Source organism: Microtus pennsylvanicus, chromosome 3, assembly GCF_037038515.1.
Source record: "Microtus pennsylvanicus isolate mMicPen1 chromosome 3, mMicPen1.hap1, whole genome shotgun sequence".
In the NCBI taxonomy this organism is placed as follows: domain Eukaryota; kingdom Metazoa; phylum Chordata; class Mammalia; order Rodentia; family Cricetidae; genus Microtus; species Microtus pennsylvanicus.
In genome coordinates, this window is record NC_134581.1 from 122,528,078 (window position 1) to 122,546,133 (window position 18,056).

The 18,056-nt window shown below is 46.0% G+C and overlaps 1 protein-coding gene across 1 annotated transcript in view; it reads left to right on the forward strand.

Moving 5' to 3' along the window:
- Positions 1-2,153: 2,153 nt before the first annotated feature.
- Positions 2,154-18,056, forward strand: part of Ca8 (carbonic anhydrase 8) — a 68,748-nt gene continuing 52,845 nt past the window's right edge. The window contains exons 1-3 of the mRNA XM_075967018.1: positions 2,154-2,332; positions 3,067-3,258; positions 14,623-14,747. Of these exons, the coding sequence (XP_075823133.1) occupies positions 2,233-2,332; positions 3,067-3,258; positions 14,623-14,747 (417 nt within the window). The 5' untranslated portion in view covers positions 2,154-2,232. The remainder of the gene's footprint in view (positions 2,333-3,066; positions 3,259-14,622; positions 14,748-18,056) is intronic.

Here is an 18,056-nt window from a genome sequence, read left to right on the forward strand (position 1 = left end):
GTACACAGTCTCAAAGCAATTAAGAACGGTAATTGAATATTTGGTTGCAGAGCAGAAAAGCTCATAGGTAGTGGGAGGTGCTGCTTGTTTGCGTGTAGGAGCTACATTATACAAAAGAGGTTGAAAATCCAGAAGAACAAATATGGGTCAAGCAAATGCTTGTCTCACAAGCAGCCACATTTTTGAGTAGCATTGCCTTGTTGCTGTATGTGACTCTAGTAGCTGCAAACTTTAATATTAACAATGCAAACTTTCCGCCTATCTCTTGTAAACATGGCACACTCTTGACTCATGAAAACTCAGCTGTCAAGGAGAGCCAGCTCTCATTTGACTTGGTAAACACTTCCGTGTTCATGTACTTTAAATGCAGTTCGTGGTCACACAACGGGCCACAATGTCACATCTACACTCATTTGGGAGGCAAAGGGGACTATTCATGATGAGCTCAGGATGACCCAGGGATTTTATTTGAGAGTCCTTGTATAGACTTTGCATGAACTTCATAAGCTTTGGCATTTGATGAATGTGAAAATATATACAAGAGACTCAAAACAAATCCAGTCTTGTGAGGAAGAGTTTGGGTAAAGTGAGAAAGAAATGCAAATTTCCTTCTAGAGAAACTGGCGGATGCTTTCGCCAGTGCTTATGGGAGAGTGGGCTGCTGTGGGCTTCCTTAAGAAGCCTGCCTGGGACTTATTGAGGTAGAAGATACAATACCGCTAAATATGTGGGGAGGCCGAGAGCACAGGGACAATTTGGGGTCTGATTATTTCTGTCCTCTGGCTGGGGAAGCCGGTTGTACAGCCTTTGTGCTAAGGAAAAGAAATGACAAGCTTGAAATCCACAGTTTATGTCAATGCTGAAGCTGGTTAGCACTTTTCACTTTCCGGAAACTGGCCGATTAAGGCCAACTCTTGATTGCTTCTCCTTAGACTCCATCTGCTTTCTGAAGAAGTATGTAACAGATGGCAATGTATTTTTTTTTTAAAGTTAAGGTTCCAGCAGGCTGTGAAGGATAGGAACCCAGCACCTTAAAGTTCCCCAATGAATCACCTCCATCCTGTTTGAGGAACTGGCAAGCATATAGATGTTACGATCTAGGAACCACAGTCCATTAATCTGCTCACAGATATTGGAGTGTGCACAGGGTATATAAAAGGTAAATTGTACTCCACTTCTGAAGCCGAGCTTATTATGCAAATATATCTCCTGAGATGTGGAGGAAAGGAGCTTAGGGGTTACTGAACAGGGCGGGAACTCAGGACTGCAGCATTAGCCCAGGGTTGGGAAACACGTTTCAGAGGTGACGGCTTGACCTCTTTGGATCGGGGAAAGTTCCTGTTTGTTTCGTAATGTGTGCACTTCATTATTTGCACGATTTCACGAAGCGCTTGGGAGCTGTGTATGCAGTAAGGTGAGTCAGAAGCAGTACCCTAGACTTAGAAAGTGGACCAAACTCCCTATTTCAATGTCTTAGAAATACATTTAGTAAAAACCTTCCAAACTATACCTACTTCTTGATGCTAAATTTTCCTTTTATTTATTTATTTATTTTCTGAAAATGTTTGTAGGAGTTTCTTGGGGGAAAACAATTCTATACTCATTTTCACTGTGCTCTAAGGACGAGTTAAAAAGTAAAACTAGCTCCCAGGACAGCTCCCCATGTCCGTGGTGGTGCAGCGCAATCCCAGTGTTTGCAAACAGGAGGCCTGTGCAGTTCAAGGTCATCCTTTCTCAACCGGGAGGAGTTTGAGGCCAGACTGTTTTCCTTGAGACCCCGTCTCACAAAACCAAGTCCCAACAAAACTTACGGGGTAAATGATGGAGAATAAACCGTCTGCCCAATCTTGTTGAGTTCGCGGTCTTCAAACCCCCTCCCAAAGCAAGGCCACCCATTCGCTCTTTTTAGGGAACTGCCTGGAGCAAGGAAAGCGCCCCGGGCCAGGCTGGTCCTGGGGTCCCGCGGCTTCTGGAAGGGCTCCTAGGGCTTGGGTGCAGCAGGTTTCCTGGGGAGCAGCAGCCCCAGCTCCTCTTTCGCTGGCTGCTCTCTCCCCGTGTGTTCGTGTGTTGGGGGTGTAAGTCGGGGGCGGGTCCTCGGGCCAGACACGCCCCCACCGGCCTTAAAACGCGCGGGCCCGCGTCCGACTCGCCGCCGCTCGTGCTCGCGGGGACTGCCACGCTCCGCGCGGCCCCCAGCCCCGCGTCGGTCGCACCCGGGTCTCACAGCTGCCCATGGCTGACCTGAGCTTCATCGAGGATGCAGTCGCCTTCCCCGAGAAGGAGGAAGACGAGGAGGAGGAAGAGGAGGGCGTGGAGTGGGGTTACGAGGAAGGTAGGCTCGCGATGGGGCTGCTGTTGCGACGCGGTCCCGCACCTTCCCCTCCCAGACTGCCCGACTGCGGTTCGCACCTGCTGTGCCCCGGCAGCCCAGACCCCAGCAGACCTGAAACCCAGTTGCTTTCTAGTCTTGGGGAGGTACAACCAAATGCGTCCCGAATTGCAAGCTGGGTCAGGGCTCTTGGTGACTTTAAAAGCAGTTTCCTAAATCTCTCCCTGAATCCCCAGGGCTCCTAATTGCCATTAATGCCCATGTTTGCTGTATGCATGGAAAAGAAGAGCGCAGAGGAGTCCACAAATATATGTATGGGACACTGTTTTTAAACAAGTGTTCCTCCTTAGCATTACGGGGTTTCTGCTCGCTGTCTCTGTGCATGTTGAGCGTTGCAGATATTTTCTAAGTATTGCACATAATTGAACTGATAAGCAGAGTAAATATCTGTGGTAATGTTTCTAATCACTTAAAGATGACTTAAGTTCCCTAAATCCCCAAATCAAGTCATCTGTGTGCACAGATATAAACACCGTGAAGGATTTTGTGTGTAGAATCTATTTAACAACAGATCACTCACGTTATGAATGTAAAAACTCATACACATTTCTCTTATTTCATTTATATACAGATGGTAGCCATAGCTATGATGTCATGGATTATGAGTTTTTATGTTATATTTTACTGTTATTAACTAAAAAAAAGCCTATTGTCAATTTTTGTCATTTTCTCATCAGGTGTTGAGTGGGGCTTGGTGTTTCCCGATGCTAACGGGGAGTACCAGTCTCCTATCAACTTAAACTCCAGAGAAGCCAGGTACGATCCCACGCTGCTGGATGTCCGCCTGTCTCCAAATTACGTGGTCTGCCGAGACTGTGAAGTCACCAACGACGGGCACACCATTCAAGTTATCCTGAAGTCAAAATCAGGTATTTGGGGAAGCATGTTTCTGTGCTCTTGTGAGCAAGTGGACAATCTCTGACTTAGCTTATAGGTTTCAAAGGGGGCACCAATGCCCTTTCTAGTTCCATAGTTCTTTACATTTCCTGGGAATTAGGAAATAACTGTGGAGGGCTAAGAGGGAGAAGTGATGACTATCTCAGCTGGCCGTTCTCCCAGCGCTGTGCCTGGAGCCGCCTCTGTTGCTTGAGCAAACATGGACTGGACTGTGAGGAGAACATGTTTACAGGCGTGCTTATTTGAGGTTTTCTGCTGTGCATTTTGTTCTAAATTATCGATTAGCCAAAATCATTTAGTCACAGTTCCTTGTTTTATTAGTTCGTGAAACCAAAGATCAGAATTTATTTCTTAATGTCACCCTTATTTAATATAAACTTTTCAAAGTGAGTTGCCCTTCTCTATTTATGACAGTTAATAGAGAATTTTAAGGACATCATTTGAAGGACAGTTAAGAGCATCCTCTGAACTCAACCAGATATTTAAATGGAAACCAAGCTCTTTGTTCTATTTTTAACTCCCACCCCCTTCTTCTTGAACCTAGTCGAAATGAATCTGAAGTGTTTTGTTGAAAAATTAAATTTTCAGGGAAATTGGTTTTTCGGTTTAAATGTAGGAGAGACGAAAGCAGATTAGAAAAATAAGCGTTAACGTTGTGTTTTCCAAGGGGAGTAATGGCTGTTTTCCTCCTCGAAAGAATCAGTGTGGTGAATGTTGAAGTGCTTCACAGACAGGCTGTGCTCGCATTAATTTCAAATTGATAGACTAGGTATTTTAAACCAAAGAACCTTCAGGTCTGTCATTAGACAAGGAAGGTGCAGATTCCTTTCTCTAACTCCTGTTTAAGAACTTTATTTGGAACCCGTGAGAGAGAGCATGTATCTTCGAAGCTCTTGTGAGTTTAATCAAGGTGGGAACAACTCCTGAAGGATAGTTTGTCTATTGTATGGAGTTACTATGATTTTTACTAAGTTCACACACTGAACTTTGAGCCGAAATCAGAATGTTTCAGAGTTGTTTACCCTCTGGTCATTGTATATTTTACATTACTGTGTACTTTGTACGCTCCTCTGCCTGTTTCCTCCTCTGACCTCCACTCCAGAGTGATGGGCAGGAAGAGCTGTCTGTACTTCTGTCATGATCCTGGCTTTGTCCTCCACTCCCTTGGGGACTTTTCTTCCTCACGTGTCCCGCCCTCTTTCTGTCACTGCCGTAATCTCTCCCTTACAATATTTGAACAAACCTACTAGTTAATCGGTGCTGTGTGCGGTGGTGCACACCTTTAATCCCAGTACTCCAGAGACTGAGGAAGATTCATCTCTGTGAATCCAAGCTAGCCTAATCTATACAGTGAGCACTTACCAAAAAGAGACAAGTAACTGAAAAAAAAAGGTCTTGATTAGTTTATTACTGTTTCCTGGGATATTCCAGCTTCTTTAAATGCTGAGCACTATAATCCATTTAATGGAGTTTTTCTTCATCAAAATTGACTGCAGACATAATTTGAATAGTTGGCTATTTCTGCACATTCTCTACTTCTAGCTACAGCCTATCTTATCCCACCTACAATTTCTGTTTTTCTCTAGTAACAACCACTTTGAACCTTTAAGAATTACTATTTTGTTTTTTGAAATTATAATATAATTACATCATTTTCCCTTCCTTTCCATAAACCCTCACATATACCTTTTCTGGCTTTCTTTCAAACTCATAACCATTTTAAAATTAATTGTTGTCATATACATGTATGTAAATGTACATACATATATATTCCTAAATATATAAATACAACCTGCTGGTTTTGTGTTACTTAGATGTTTCTTTTCAGGGCTGAACCTTTTAAAATGGTTTCTCTTTTATTCTTAATACCACCTTTATGTTATTTGTTCTGCTATTTAATCATTCTGCAGGCTCCCTGCTATGGAAGGGGAGGCGGGTCTTATAAGCCTCTTCTGTCCTGGTTTCGCCCCATGTGCCTAAATTATAGCTATTAAAATTAAACTCAGAACATTATTGATATGATGTTGCACCTGCCATTTCTATTTCCTTTATGGAATCTCCCCCCACCACCCTGAAGTTACTGTATTTTTGTTTACTTATTTTTAAAGTTACCTTACAGGAATCCACCTTTAACGCTGACAGATGACAGTGCTGTCTCAGGACATCAAAGCCACCAAGTCATCCTCCCTTCCTTCTTGTCCTTTCTGCTGCCCTGGGAGCGGTCCCTCCCTGTCCGTCCGCGCTGACACTGAAAAGCCAACACACACACTTTCCATTTCTGCCCTCACACTTTCAGTTTCCAAAGAACTGCTCCTGATTTTCGAATTCCTTTCCTTTGAATTTCACCATTCAGTGTTTCATGAAAACGAGATCTTCCTTCGTTCTTTGCTGGAGCCTTCTTCCTGGATTCCTGTTTATTCTGGGCTCCTGCTATCAATTCAGCTCCATCCTTTCCTCTTGGAGGTTCCTGTCAAACACCTAGTGACCCTGCTCTCTGCTGCTTCTTAGGAATGGCCCTAAAATGCAGTCTAGAAGTTCAGTTCACGGTGGGAGAGGCTGTGGTCTGGGTCACATGGTCAGTAATGGAAGCAGACATTGACCTGGAGGTTGGCTCAGCGTCCTCAGAACATACCTGCTTGTTGCTCCTGCTCTTTTGAGGCACAGTGGGTGGGTAGGTGGGGAGAGCCGCCCCAGTGTGGATGTTTGCATTCTAACTGTTGTCAGCAGCCACGAGAGCGCCACCATATGCTGTGTTCCTCTTCTCTGTCCATCTGCCAAGGACCATAAAGGCAGCTGTCTGATTATGGAGAGTGGGGTGCAGAGTGAACCGCTCTTTTCAGAGACCTTCATTTCCTGTTTGCACTCTCCTCTGTGCCTCTACCCACATCCAGGCACACCCAATGCCCACCAGTTCCGAGTCTGCCCTGGTCTCTTTTTCCTTTTGGCTGCTATGCTAAAATGTGATTTATAATAATAGGAGTTTCTTAGTTAGCATTTCTGTTTCTGTGAAGAGACACCACGATCATAGCAGCTCTTATAAAGGAAAACATTTAATTTGGGGTAGCTTACAGTTCAGAGGTTCAGGCCATTACCATCATGATGGCCACATAGCAACATGCGGCAGACATGTTGCTGGAGAGGTAGCTGAGAGTTCTTCATCTTGCACGGGCAAACAGGAAGCAGTTTATCTCACTGGGTGTAGATTGAACAGAGAAGACCTCAAAGCTCACCCCTACAGTGACACACTTCCTCCAGCAAGGCCACACCTCTCACTAATGTCACTCCATTTGGGGGCCACTTTCTTTCAAACCACTAAAGGGAGTTTCAGTCTTCCAGTTCTAGAATCTGGCAAGTCTCAGCTTGGGGTGTGCGCAGATGCGGCACCCAAGAAGGACGGGCTTCACTGCATAGACTGCACCTCGTTGTGGTGTCCTCAGACTGCAGAGGGTAAAGGGAGGACTCTCCATTCTCTGGGGCAGAATGCACTTGGACCTGGCTTCAGTAGGCCATGGCCTGCTGCGAGTGTGCCTCCAGGGGGCGTCTCTGCTGTCGCCTCTGTTTTACTAGATCAGAATGTCGGGCCAGCCAGCAGCTCCCTTGGTTGCTTTGGCTTCTCTCTGTGCTTTTACATTCTCCCCTCAGCCATCCTGCCCTGGCACAGTCCCCTTTTGTGTCACGAGGCTTGAGGAGGGAAGGAAGCCCCTGGGGAGGGACGTATTCCCTGATAACAGTGCCATGTCTTTTACATTTCATCCATTTCTTTATTCATTTTTCTGGTTTTGTTTTGCTTTTTGGGATAGGATCTCAGTAAGTTATCCAAGGCTGGCCTGAAAATCACTGTGTGTTGGAGTGGGTTTTGAAGTCCCAGGAATCCTCCTGCCTCTGTCTCCTACATGCTAGGATTGTAGCCATGAGTGTCATATCCCACTCATATGCTTTTAAAAAACTTGTTGTTTGAATGATTATTTTTGTTGTGTGTGTGTGTGTATGGTGTGTGCATGTGTGTTTTGAGGGTTCAAGCATAGGGAGGTCAGAGGGCAATTTTATGGCCGTACATCTCCTTCCGCGTTTACAGGGGTTCTTGGGATCGAATTTAGGTTATCAGGCTTTGCAGAATGTGCTTTTACCTGATGAATCATTTTGCTGTCCCACAAGTTATCATTTTAAGGTAAAAAGCAATGTTCATAGGATAAGTGCCGTGGTCTTGTTTTAGGGACTAAGGCTGAGGTTTTATTACCGGCTGTTGTGATCTTAGTTCCTCTGAGGATACCTGTGGCCATGAGCACTTTTTTCTTTTCTTTTAACTTTTTTCATGTTTTTATTGTAAAAAAAAAAAAATAAAACTCAACTCACAAAGAATTGCCCCAAATGATGACACCACTTTTGTAGTATAATTTCATTGTTTAACATGGTTGTCTTGCTGACACAGTTCCTGTATATGGTCACTGCCTCACAGTGAACTTGAGGCATTTCTTGAACTCAGCTCCTAGCCTCCCTACCGTGCAGCTTTGCTGAGACTTTCTCAGGCTGAGGCCTCTGCTGACCTTCCCACATGCTCTCCCCAGTGGGAACTGTAAAAGCCTGTCAGATTCCAGCTCTGCTGGGCTTGAAGTGCGGTGTGTGGAAATGCTCTGGCTGGTCTCCGACAGTTATCTGAGGGTTATTTTAGTTTTGACTGCCTTCTCCCTGCCAGTTCTTTATTTGTTCCTTAGCGTACTGGGCTGTCTAGCTTCCTCCTCGAGGTTCCTGTCGCATAGACACTATAGTGGAGAGACTGTGTGCTGCTTTGTCTCGGGCTGTTTCCATCAACAGACTGGCCCTATGTTGCATATCCCATGGCGGGTTGGGACAGCCTCCTCTTGAACGATCCAGGGGAGGGAAGTCAGTCCTCCTGAGGAAGACATGCTTCACGTGAGCCATTCCACAAGTCAGAAAGCTCTACAGCTTCCCCATTATGTTCAGCTCAGAGTTCGGGACCTACAGAGAACAAATGTACCAGGCTTTCACAGGTGTCCTTTGGAATGCCACTGTCATTCTGTGAGGCAGGTGGTATTTTTTCTTTCTGACGCTGTCATTGTTTTTTTATTTTTTCCCTCTTTGGGGAGGGGCACCACCTAGCTCCTAAATAATTACACACATGGAGACTTTTCATTACTTATGAATGCCCAGCCGTAGGTGGGCTTGTTTCTAGCCAGCGTTTCTTAACCTAAATTATCCCATCTACCTTTTGTCTCTGGGCTTTTATCTTTCTCTAGTCTATATGCATTTCTTCACCCCTTTCTCCGTGGCTTGCTGTGCAGCTGGGTGGCTGGACCCTGATGTTCTCCTCTCCTTTTCTCTCTCTTCCATTTCTTCTTCCCAGATTTTTCTTCCTGTTTATTCTCTCTGCCTGCCAGCCCTGCCTGTCCTTTCTCCTGCCTAGCTAGTGGCCGTTGAGCTCTTTGTTAGATCAATCAGGGTATTTTAGACAGGCAAAGTATCACAGCTTCACAGAGTTAAACAAATGCAGCGTGAAAGAATACAACGCATCTTTGTGTCATTAAGCAAGTGTTCCACAGCATAAACAAATGTCCCCCATCTTCAGCTAATCTTCCACAGCATGACACTTGTGCTCCTTCATCTCCCGACAAGTCCTGTCTGTCACCTCAACACTTGCTGGTTGTTTACCACAGCAGTATAAACTCGAGACACTCTCAGCTAGGAGAACAAAAGACTGGAAATAGGTACTGGCTATCTGACCTACCTATGGTGTGGGAAGGGGAGGGCCTGGACGGAGCATGGCTGGTCTGCCGGAAGTCTGATGTGTCAGGAGAAGCGGGAGGCGAGGCTGTGCAGCAAACTCGCTTGCTCTTTGGTTTCCTGTGGCTGACAGAATGCAGTTGGCAATGTTATGTTTCTATCTCCTGTGCTTTGGGTGTCGTAAATTTCAGTCAGAGGCAGAGCTGTTTAAGGGAGATCGTTCAATATTGAAGGGAAATTATTAGAGAAGGGTTTGGGGAGAAAGTAGGATTTGAAGTCATCAAGGGTAAATATGCTTATAGGTTGGTGCTATAGGGAGCAGAGAGCTGAAAAAAAAATCCAAGGATATAGAGGAAATGTGGAGATGCTAGGACAAGGCATGGTGACTCGTGTAGCATGCCTGCAAGATGTATTTGTGCTGTAGAGGTTAATGGGAATCACAAGACTGAGGGTGTGTAAGAACACAGCCTTGAGGGACCATGAACAGAGTTGAAAGACTCCTCCCGAGAGGAGTCTCAAGCATCATGTTGACCTGGGAAAATTAACACAGTAAGTAGCACAGAATGAGTTGGGATGAAGGACAGAGAAGGATTTATTGCTGACCCGAGACTGAGGCTATTTCGGTACCCAGCAGAAAAGTAGGGCTGCCACAGGGCTGTATTGAGGTGTAGACTGCAGAACTCTAGTGGTTAGTGAGTGTGTGGAGTAGGGAGAGGAAGGAATGGATAGAGACGGGCAGGAGTGGAGACCCCAAGACTGGACCATGGCTCAGGTCCTGTCACCATCTCTCTCTACATCAGATCTGGTGGAAAGCGGCAGATTTCCACTGAGCCTGGAGTGTGGCCCATCCTACTGGTGGTGATGACTTGACAAGGCCCCTTGCCTCATCATCTCCTTGAGTTGAAGAAGTTATCTAAAGCAGTCACGTATATTACTTGCTTTCCCATCAGGACTGATGAATGGCACGAATCTTCACATCTGATGTGTGCACACTAAAGGAAACTGAACATATTTAGAATGATATGAAAAATAGCATGAATATTAAAATATAGTGACATTAGTTCTCATTTATTGTCAGTAGCTAGGTTCTCAGACCCCATGGCGCGTGCTAAACTCTTTCTACATTGTTCTTCTTGTTATATTTACTCATGATAAAGTTTATCTTATAAATTAGACACAGTACAAAATTAGCACTATATAATAATTATATAAAAGTTGTTAACACATATTAGAATAAAAATTATGGGGAGGAAATCTATTTGCTTGAATTTTTAAACTCAGTATTTTCAGTTTGTGATTGAATGAAGGTAACAGAAGCCATAGACAGTGACTAGAGATCAGGATGAGTTTCTTTTGAGGACAGTCTGGTACCCAGGTGTGTGGCATTGCCCGACCTCCGTCTGACTACAAAGGGTAAATACTGGTTTTATGAAATATATTCTTGCTATCAGCCCAGGCTGGACTCCAGTTCTCCATCCTCCTGCTTCTGCCTGTGAGTACTGGAATTACAGGAGCATGCCCCCCTGTGCTCAGTGAGGACATTTTTACTTGGTCATCAGTATAAGAGAAATGGCTAATCTCTCTGGCTCATCTGTGCTACCCACTGTAATGTCTTACAGCAATTTTAATTAGAATGTTTACTTCTGGGTCTTTTATAGTTTTCAATCTAATTTTAGGTTAGATGGTCATTCCTAATCCTACCTGCCCAGTGTAGAGCCTCTGTCTACTGGTGACTTACAGTTTTCTTAGAACATATGTAAACTACTTGGTTATCTTGAGCCTTTCCCAGGCTCTTCTTCCTGCATTGGCTGCAGTTTTCTATTAGAATATGGAAGAATATTAGCATATTCTTCAAGGTTCAGCTTGGCTGTCATTCCAGAAATTCTTCAATGATTCTGTGTATGCTATCTGGTTCTCTCTTGCCCTAGTTAGGTGTCTTTCTACTGTCCAAATGCTGTCTTCACTGTCTCTGATACTTCTTATTGGGAACACTGTTTAGGTACCTGGGAAGCCTGGCTTCACTGGAGATGTCTGTGCACTGGGTATGTCTGCCTGCACTGGGTGCCTTGTAGGTGGAAATTTCCTGTCCCTACTGCCTGGTCCTAAATATCCACTCTGAGACTTAATACTAATTACAAATTTTGGCCAACAGCTCAGGCTTATTACTAACCAGCTCTTACATTGTAAGTTAACCCATATTCCTTATTTGTGCTGGAACATGTGCTTGGCATGTTCATCTCCTACTCCCTCTGCATCGGGCTGGCAACTCCTGACTCTGCCCTTCCTCATCCCATCATTCTCAGTTTGGCTTTCCTGACTAACTTTATTCTGTTCAGCTACTGGCTAGTCAACTTGTTTATTAAACCAATCATAGCAACATATATTCTCACAGTGTAAAGGAATAGTCCACAGCAGTGCCTGGCTGCACTGGGGGTGTCTGGCTGCACTGGGGGTGTCTGGCTGCACTGGGGGTGTCTGGCTGCACTGGGGATGTCTGGCTGCACTGGGGATGTCTGCCTGCACTGGGGGTGTCTGGCTGCACTGGGGATGTCTGGCTGCACTGTGGGTGTCTGGCTGCACTGGGGATGTCTGACTGCACTGGGGATGTCTGACTGCACTGGGGGTGTCTGGCTGCACTGGGGATGTCTGACTGTACTGGGGGTGTCTGGCTGCACTGGGGGTGTCTGGCTGCACTGGGGATGTCTGGCTGCACTGTGGGTGTCTGGCTGCACTGGGGATGCCTGGCTGCACTGGGGATGTCTGGCTGCACTGGGGGTGTCTGGCTGCACTGGGGGTGTCTGGCTGCACTGGGGGTGTCTGGCTGCACTGGGGGTGTCTGGCTGCACTGGGGGTGTCTGGCTGCACTGGGGATGTCTGGCTGCACTGGGGATGCCTGGCTGCACTGGGGGTGTCTGGCTGCACTGGGGGTGTCTGGCTGCACTGGGGATGTCTGGCTGCACTGGGGGTGTCTGGCTGCACTGGGGGTGTCTGGCTGCACTGGGGGTGTCTGGCTGCACTGGGGGTGTCTGGCTGCACTGGGGGTGTCTGGTTGCACTGGGGATGCCTGGCTGCACTGGGGATGCCTGGCTGCACTGGGGATGTCTGGCTGCACTGGGGATGTCTGGCTGCGCTGGGGATGTCTGGCTGCACTGGGGATGCCTGGCTGCACTGGGGATGTCTGGCTGCACTGGGGTTGTCTGACTGTACTGGGGGTGTCTGGCTGCACTGGGGGTGTCTGGCTGCACTGGGGATGCCTGGCTGCACTGGGGGTGTCTGGCTGCACTGGGGATGTCTGACTTCACTGGGGGATGCCTGGCTGCACTGGGGATGTCTGGCTGCACTGTGGGTATCTGACTTCACTGGGGGATGCCTGGCTGCACTGGGGGTGTCTGGCTGCACTGTGGGTATCTGACTTCACTGGGGGATGCCTGGCTGCACTGGGGGTGTCTGGCTGCACTGGGGGTGTCTGACTGTACTGGGGGTGTCTGGCTGCACTGGGGGTGTCTGGCTGTACTGGGGATGCCTGGCTGCACTGGGGGTGTCTGGCTGCACTGGGGGTGTCTGGCTGCACTGGGGATGTCTGGCTGCACTGGGGATGCCTGGCTGCACTGGGGATGCCTGGCTGCACTGGGGATGTCTGGCTGCACTGGGGATGTCTGGCTGCACTGTGGGTGTCTGGCTGCACTGGGGATGTCTGGCTGCACTGGGGATGTCTGGCTGCACTGGGGATGTCTGGCTGCACTGGGGATGTCTGGCTGCACTGTGGGTGTCTGGCTGCACTGGGGGTGTCTAGCTGCACTGGAGATGCCTGGCTGCACTGGGGTTGTCTAACTGTACTGGGGGATGCCTGGCTGCACTGGGGATGTCTGGCTGCACTGGGGATGTCTGGCTGCGCTGGGGATGTCTGGCTGCACTGGGGTTGTCTAACTGTACTGGGGGATGCCTGGCTGCACTGGGGGTGTCTGGCTGCACTGGGGGTGTCTGGCTGCACTGGGGATGTCTGGCTGCGCTGGGGATGTCTGGCTGCACTGGGGGTGTCTGGCTGCACTGGGGATGTCTGGCTGCACTGGGGATGTCTGGCTGCACTGGGGATGTCTGGCTGCCTGCACTGGGAGTGCCTAGCTACTGCTGAGATCAGATCCTTTTGCTCTATCTACCCTGTGGTCACTCCACTCAAAATGTGTATTCAGTTCAAATATACTATAAAGAAATTCTTCTCCAGTCACTGCTTTTGAATTACATGGTAAACTTGTTTTCATCAAAGGATTATGAGGCTTAGAAAGCTTTAGGTAAATGTTTGTTCATCAAATTGTCACATGACTCTCTGATTTTGTAGAGTATTCCTTTGGGAGCTCTTTCTACATCTCTTAAGCATCATGGCAAGGTTTGTTAAAGTGCAGATAAGAAATGGGGACCTGTAGTAACAGCATCAACTAGTTTCGGCTTCTCTTCCCAACTCTGTCACTGTGGGGAAATGTGACATGTCATCAGAACCACCACTTTGTTGCTTCATTGTCATTTCATTCAAATCAATGTCATCCCACCAAGGAATTTGCCAAGCAGTGCCAAAGAATCAGGGCCCAGAATGTAGTGTGATGTGGAAACAAACTGCTGAGTTAACTGTTCTCCTCATCAGCAACATTTGTAGACAGGGAGTGTAGTATCTGCAGAGGATTTCACTGGGTGGAGTCAGAGTGATGATTTACTTTGGTGTATGAACAGTCAATCTTAAGGGATAGATCGAAAGTACATTTATGTGGCACCTCAAACTAAATTCAAAATTTTGTTCCCTCCTTCCCTTTCCCCCCCTCTTTCCCTCTCTCTCTCTCTTTCTTTATTTTATTGAGCTCTACATTTTTCTAAAGGAGTTATTGCAGGTTGTGAGCTGCCTCATAAGGGGTGCTGGAAACCAAACTGGGATCCTCTGCAAAAGCAGTGACTATTCTTAGCCAGAGCCCTTGTTGGCTGTATTAATATTAACTCTTCTTGGATAATTTTATCAGTTTAGACCTTTTTCTGATTTAAGTCTCCTAACGCTAGAGGATGACCCTAAGATGTGGCTTAGTTCATTGATCGATCTATGGCAGAGGGCAGATTTCCCCTAACCATATTCTTGTCTCTTGATCAGTGGCCAGCTTAAAAGTCACAGTAAGGAACCGGGCAGATGACTCACTGGTTACAGCAGTCCTATTCCTGCAGAGGACCTGAACTTGGTTCCCAACACCAAGTGGCTAGTTACTAGGTGGCTAGTAACTGATTGTAACTCTAGCTCTAGGGGATCTGACACACCGGTGCATAATTTAAAATAAATCTTTTTTTTAAAGTCTCAAGAAGGATTTGTTTCCTTATCTATTCCTGGACTGAAATAAAAACTTAAAACATCCACATTATGACCAAGGTCCTATCTGAATGGCAAGCGTAAGTGAGTGAAACCTGGACAGCTGAAATTTGCCTCAGTATGGTTCTCATTTTGACTTTGCAAATTCAGTCTTTAGAGTCCAGGGGAGCTTCTTGGGACAATAACAGCAGCATAATCAAAATGCCTCTCGTGTGTAAATCTTGTGACATCATTCAGCCATGTCGTTTTCTCTCTTCAGTTCTGTCAGGAGGACCGTTGCCTCAGGGACATGAGTTTGAACTGTATGAAGTCAGATTTCACTGGGGAAGAGAAAACCAGCGTGGTTCTGAGCACACAGTTAATTTCAAAGCTTTTCCCATGGAGGTAAGACTAATAATCCTGTAAAAATCTCATTACTTAGTAGAGAATTTGGCAATTGACTGAAAATGCTTATTTTTGAAAGTAGTTGTGTAACTCTGGAATTTCATATTTGTGCTGTGATCAAGGAGTGCCTAAGAAAAGTCAGCTGGGGGTAGCTGATTAGGCCCACTGTGTACGTTCATCATCACCCGTGCCGCCTCAGGTCATAGAGGATGCGCCCGCATGCACGCATACACGCACTTCCACAGGCACGCATGCGCGCACAGCTGAAGTACTCCCTCTACATGAATTCATATACATTCTTTAATACCCAGCTAAAGTATCATATTTCCTGTTGTACCTTTTCTGGGTTCCTGGCCTGGGTGGAATTTATCATCCTGTTCTAATCTCCCAGACAACTTGATGGTTTCCTGTCATGTGCTCATCCCGTGGATTCGCTCATGTCTAGTCCACTGACTTCTTTCGCTATGGTATTTTGAGGACAAGGTCTCCTACTCATTCCAATGCTGCCTCTTCTCATGTACCTCCTGCCAGGTTCATCACAAAAGTTCGTGAGATTATGGGATGTCGCTGTTGGTGCATTTTTTTATTTCTTTTTTTTTGTATTTCTTTTCGTAAGGAATCTTAGTTCTCCCCATAAACAGATGTTCACATGGATCTAAAAACCAACCTCTCTTTCTTCCTCCCTTTCTCCCCCTCCCTCTTTTCCTCCCTTCCTTCCTCTCTCCCTCCCTGTTGTTTTAATTAGTTTCTAAGTCTTCACACCTTAACTATATCAGGCCTCATTTTCACCTCCATTTAGAATCATATAGACAACTGTCTAGTGGCTTTTCTGATTCGGATACTTGGCAGACATTACAGAGTACAGATCATCTAATATCTTCTTGAGAAAGAACTGCTTTGAGGTTTGCTGTAATACGAGGCTTCTTCCTCCGTCATCCAGCCTTTGGATGGTCATCATAGTAAGGATGACCATTCCTGGCCAGATGCCATGTGTGGATCTGCCTCCACAAATCGAAATCACTACTGTCTAATTTTATATACATCATATGTGGACTGGACAGGATTACACTGGGATGGTTTTCAGCATTTTCTTAATAATTACTTAAAAATCCCCTCAGAAGCTCAAGATATCCGTTTCATTCAAAAGAAGCCAAGCTTTAAAAGCGAAATGCTTTAAGGATGGAGGGAAACCCTGAATGGCAGAGCATTGAAGAGTGCGCCAGGATTCTAGGAAGAGTAGAAGGCATCACGATTCTGCTGAGGAAGGTTCCATGCACCTCCTTGCTCTTGGCTTTTTTTTTTTTGTATTTTTTTCCCTTCAAGGCATAGAGACATTCTCTCATTTCGACCGCTTTAAAAAAGCATTTCACATCACCTCAGGCTTCTGTCCTGTCCTGAGCAAACGTGAGAAAGAAGAGTGTGCCCATACAACACCAAAGAGGAAGGGAGATGTTGTGCCTAGCGGTGGGAGACAGGGAGCAGGTCAGAGGGCAGCCCTCCTGTTGGGGTTTGAAAGTCCGTGTCATCCTGTGGTTCTAACCGGTCCTCAAAGGCAGGGTACAGGGGGAGGTGGGTGTAATGGAGCAGCTCGAACTGCAGGCAGGATTCTGCTTGTCACACAGTTCACAGACTTGGGAGGTTTTGTCATACTTTGGGGTCAGCTGTCTGTGCCCTTTCTGGGCAGTCAGATAGAGTTTCCTGACCTAGTGGTGAGGTAGGTGTAGTCACTTGGTGGTATTTTAACTGCTCTGTCCCATTAAGCACAGGAAACAGCTTATTTTTAGTGAAGATTAAATTTTGGCAGCGAGGCTTTGCTTCTGTAGAGATATTTATATTTGGGATAATGGAATTACTGACTTTATTTTTTCCAGCATCATTAAGGAGTGGTATTTGTATTCTTTGTTATCCTAGATTATCCTGATGTAATCCCAAGGGAAAACACTTACATCAGTGACCTGTCAGTGGCTTGGACTGTATTCTATTGGTGTGTGAAAGCTGCAGTCTCACAGGATTTAGAGGAAGCCTGCTGCACCGCAGCCCTTAGAGGCAAAGGATAGAGAGCCTAGAGAGATGGCTCTGTGTTTAAAAGCACCCACTAATCTCACAGAGGGCCCAAGTTCGGTTCCCGAGCACCCATGTCAGATGAATTTCAGCTACTTTTAACTCCAGATCCTCCCTCTTCTGACCTCCATTGCCAGTGCACGTACACATACGCATGTGCACACACACACACAATTAAGAATAAAAATTAACAACCTTAAAATAAAATAAAGGCTATGGACAAGGAGCTGGCTCTTAAGGAGACGGCTCTCCTGGTGTGGTGGCGGAGAGGGAGAGAGGATGCCAAGTGGGAGAACATTCCAGGGTCTGTAATGAGATGACAAATGAGTGTTTGCTTAGATAACTCTATACTCATCTCCGGAACTGAACAGCCACTAAGAGCACCTCCAACGTGAAAATGTAGCCAGCAGGATGGAGAAAGGTGAAGGACCAGGTATCCTTTAAACACAAGAATGGTTTTCAGTTTTTCTCCCCTGGGGATGCTGTGCATCTTTTCTTGTCTTCTTCTTCCTTCCCTCTCCTTCCTCTTTCTTCTTCTCTCCTTCCCTTTTCCCCTCTTCCTCTTTCCCCCTCTTTTTTCTTTTCTTTTCTTTTTTTGTGGTTCTAGGCAAGGAACACAGCATCTGCCTCATAGGCTAGTTAGCGCTCTCCCACTGAGCTACTTCCCAGCCGTTGTGTAGAGATTAAGCCTAATGTCAGAACCACATATCTGTGAGTCTTTTTTCCTCCAATTAGGAATTAATTTTAAATCATCTTTACAGTTAGTTCTCTGAGAACTCAGTCTAGTGGCAATAGCAGCAGCAACCTGACTGCATGTACCTTTTTTAGTGATTACTTGCTGAAGGACAAGGGTTCTATTAGGAAAGTCCTCACCTGTGCCTGTCCCTTAAAGTGTTTTTTCCCTGGCTTTTTCCTCTAGTAGTTTCAGACTTTAAGTCGTACATAAAGTTTTTAATCTGTTTCGACTTGGTTTGTGTACATGCTGAGAGATAAGGATTCAGTTTCCCCTTTTGCTTGCGGAAATCTATCCCCAGCACTTTTTCTCAAAGAGGCTGCCATTTCTTCAATGTATATTATTCAATGTTTGTCAATCATGTAGCTGTAATTGTGTTGGTTGATTTGTCAGTTCTTTATTCTAGTTTATCAATCTGCATATCAATTTTTGTGCCAATAGGGGTTTTGATGATACAAGTCTTCAGTATAACTCGAAATCAGATGTGGGGAGACACTTTCAGTGTTCTTTTCTTG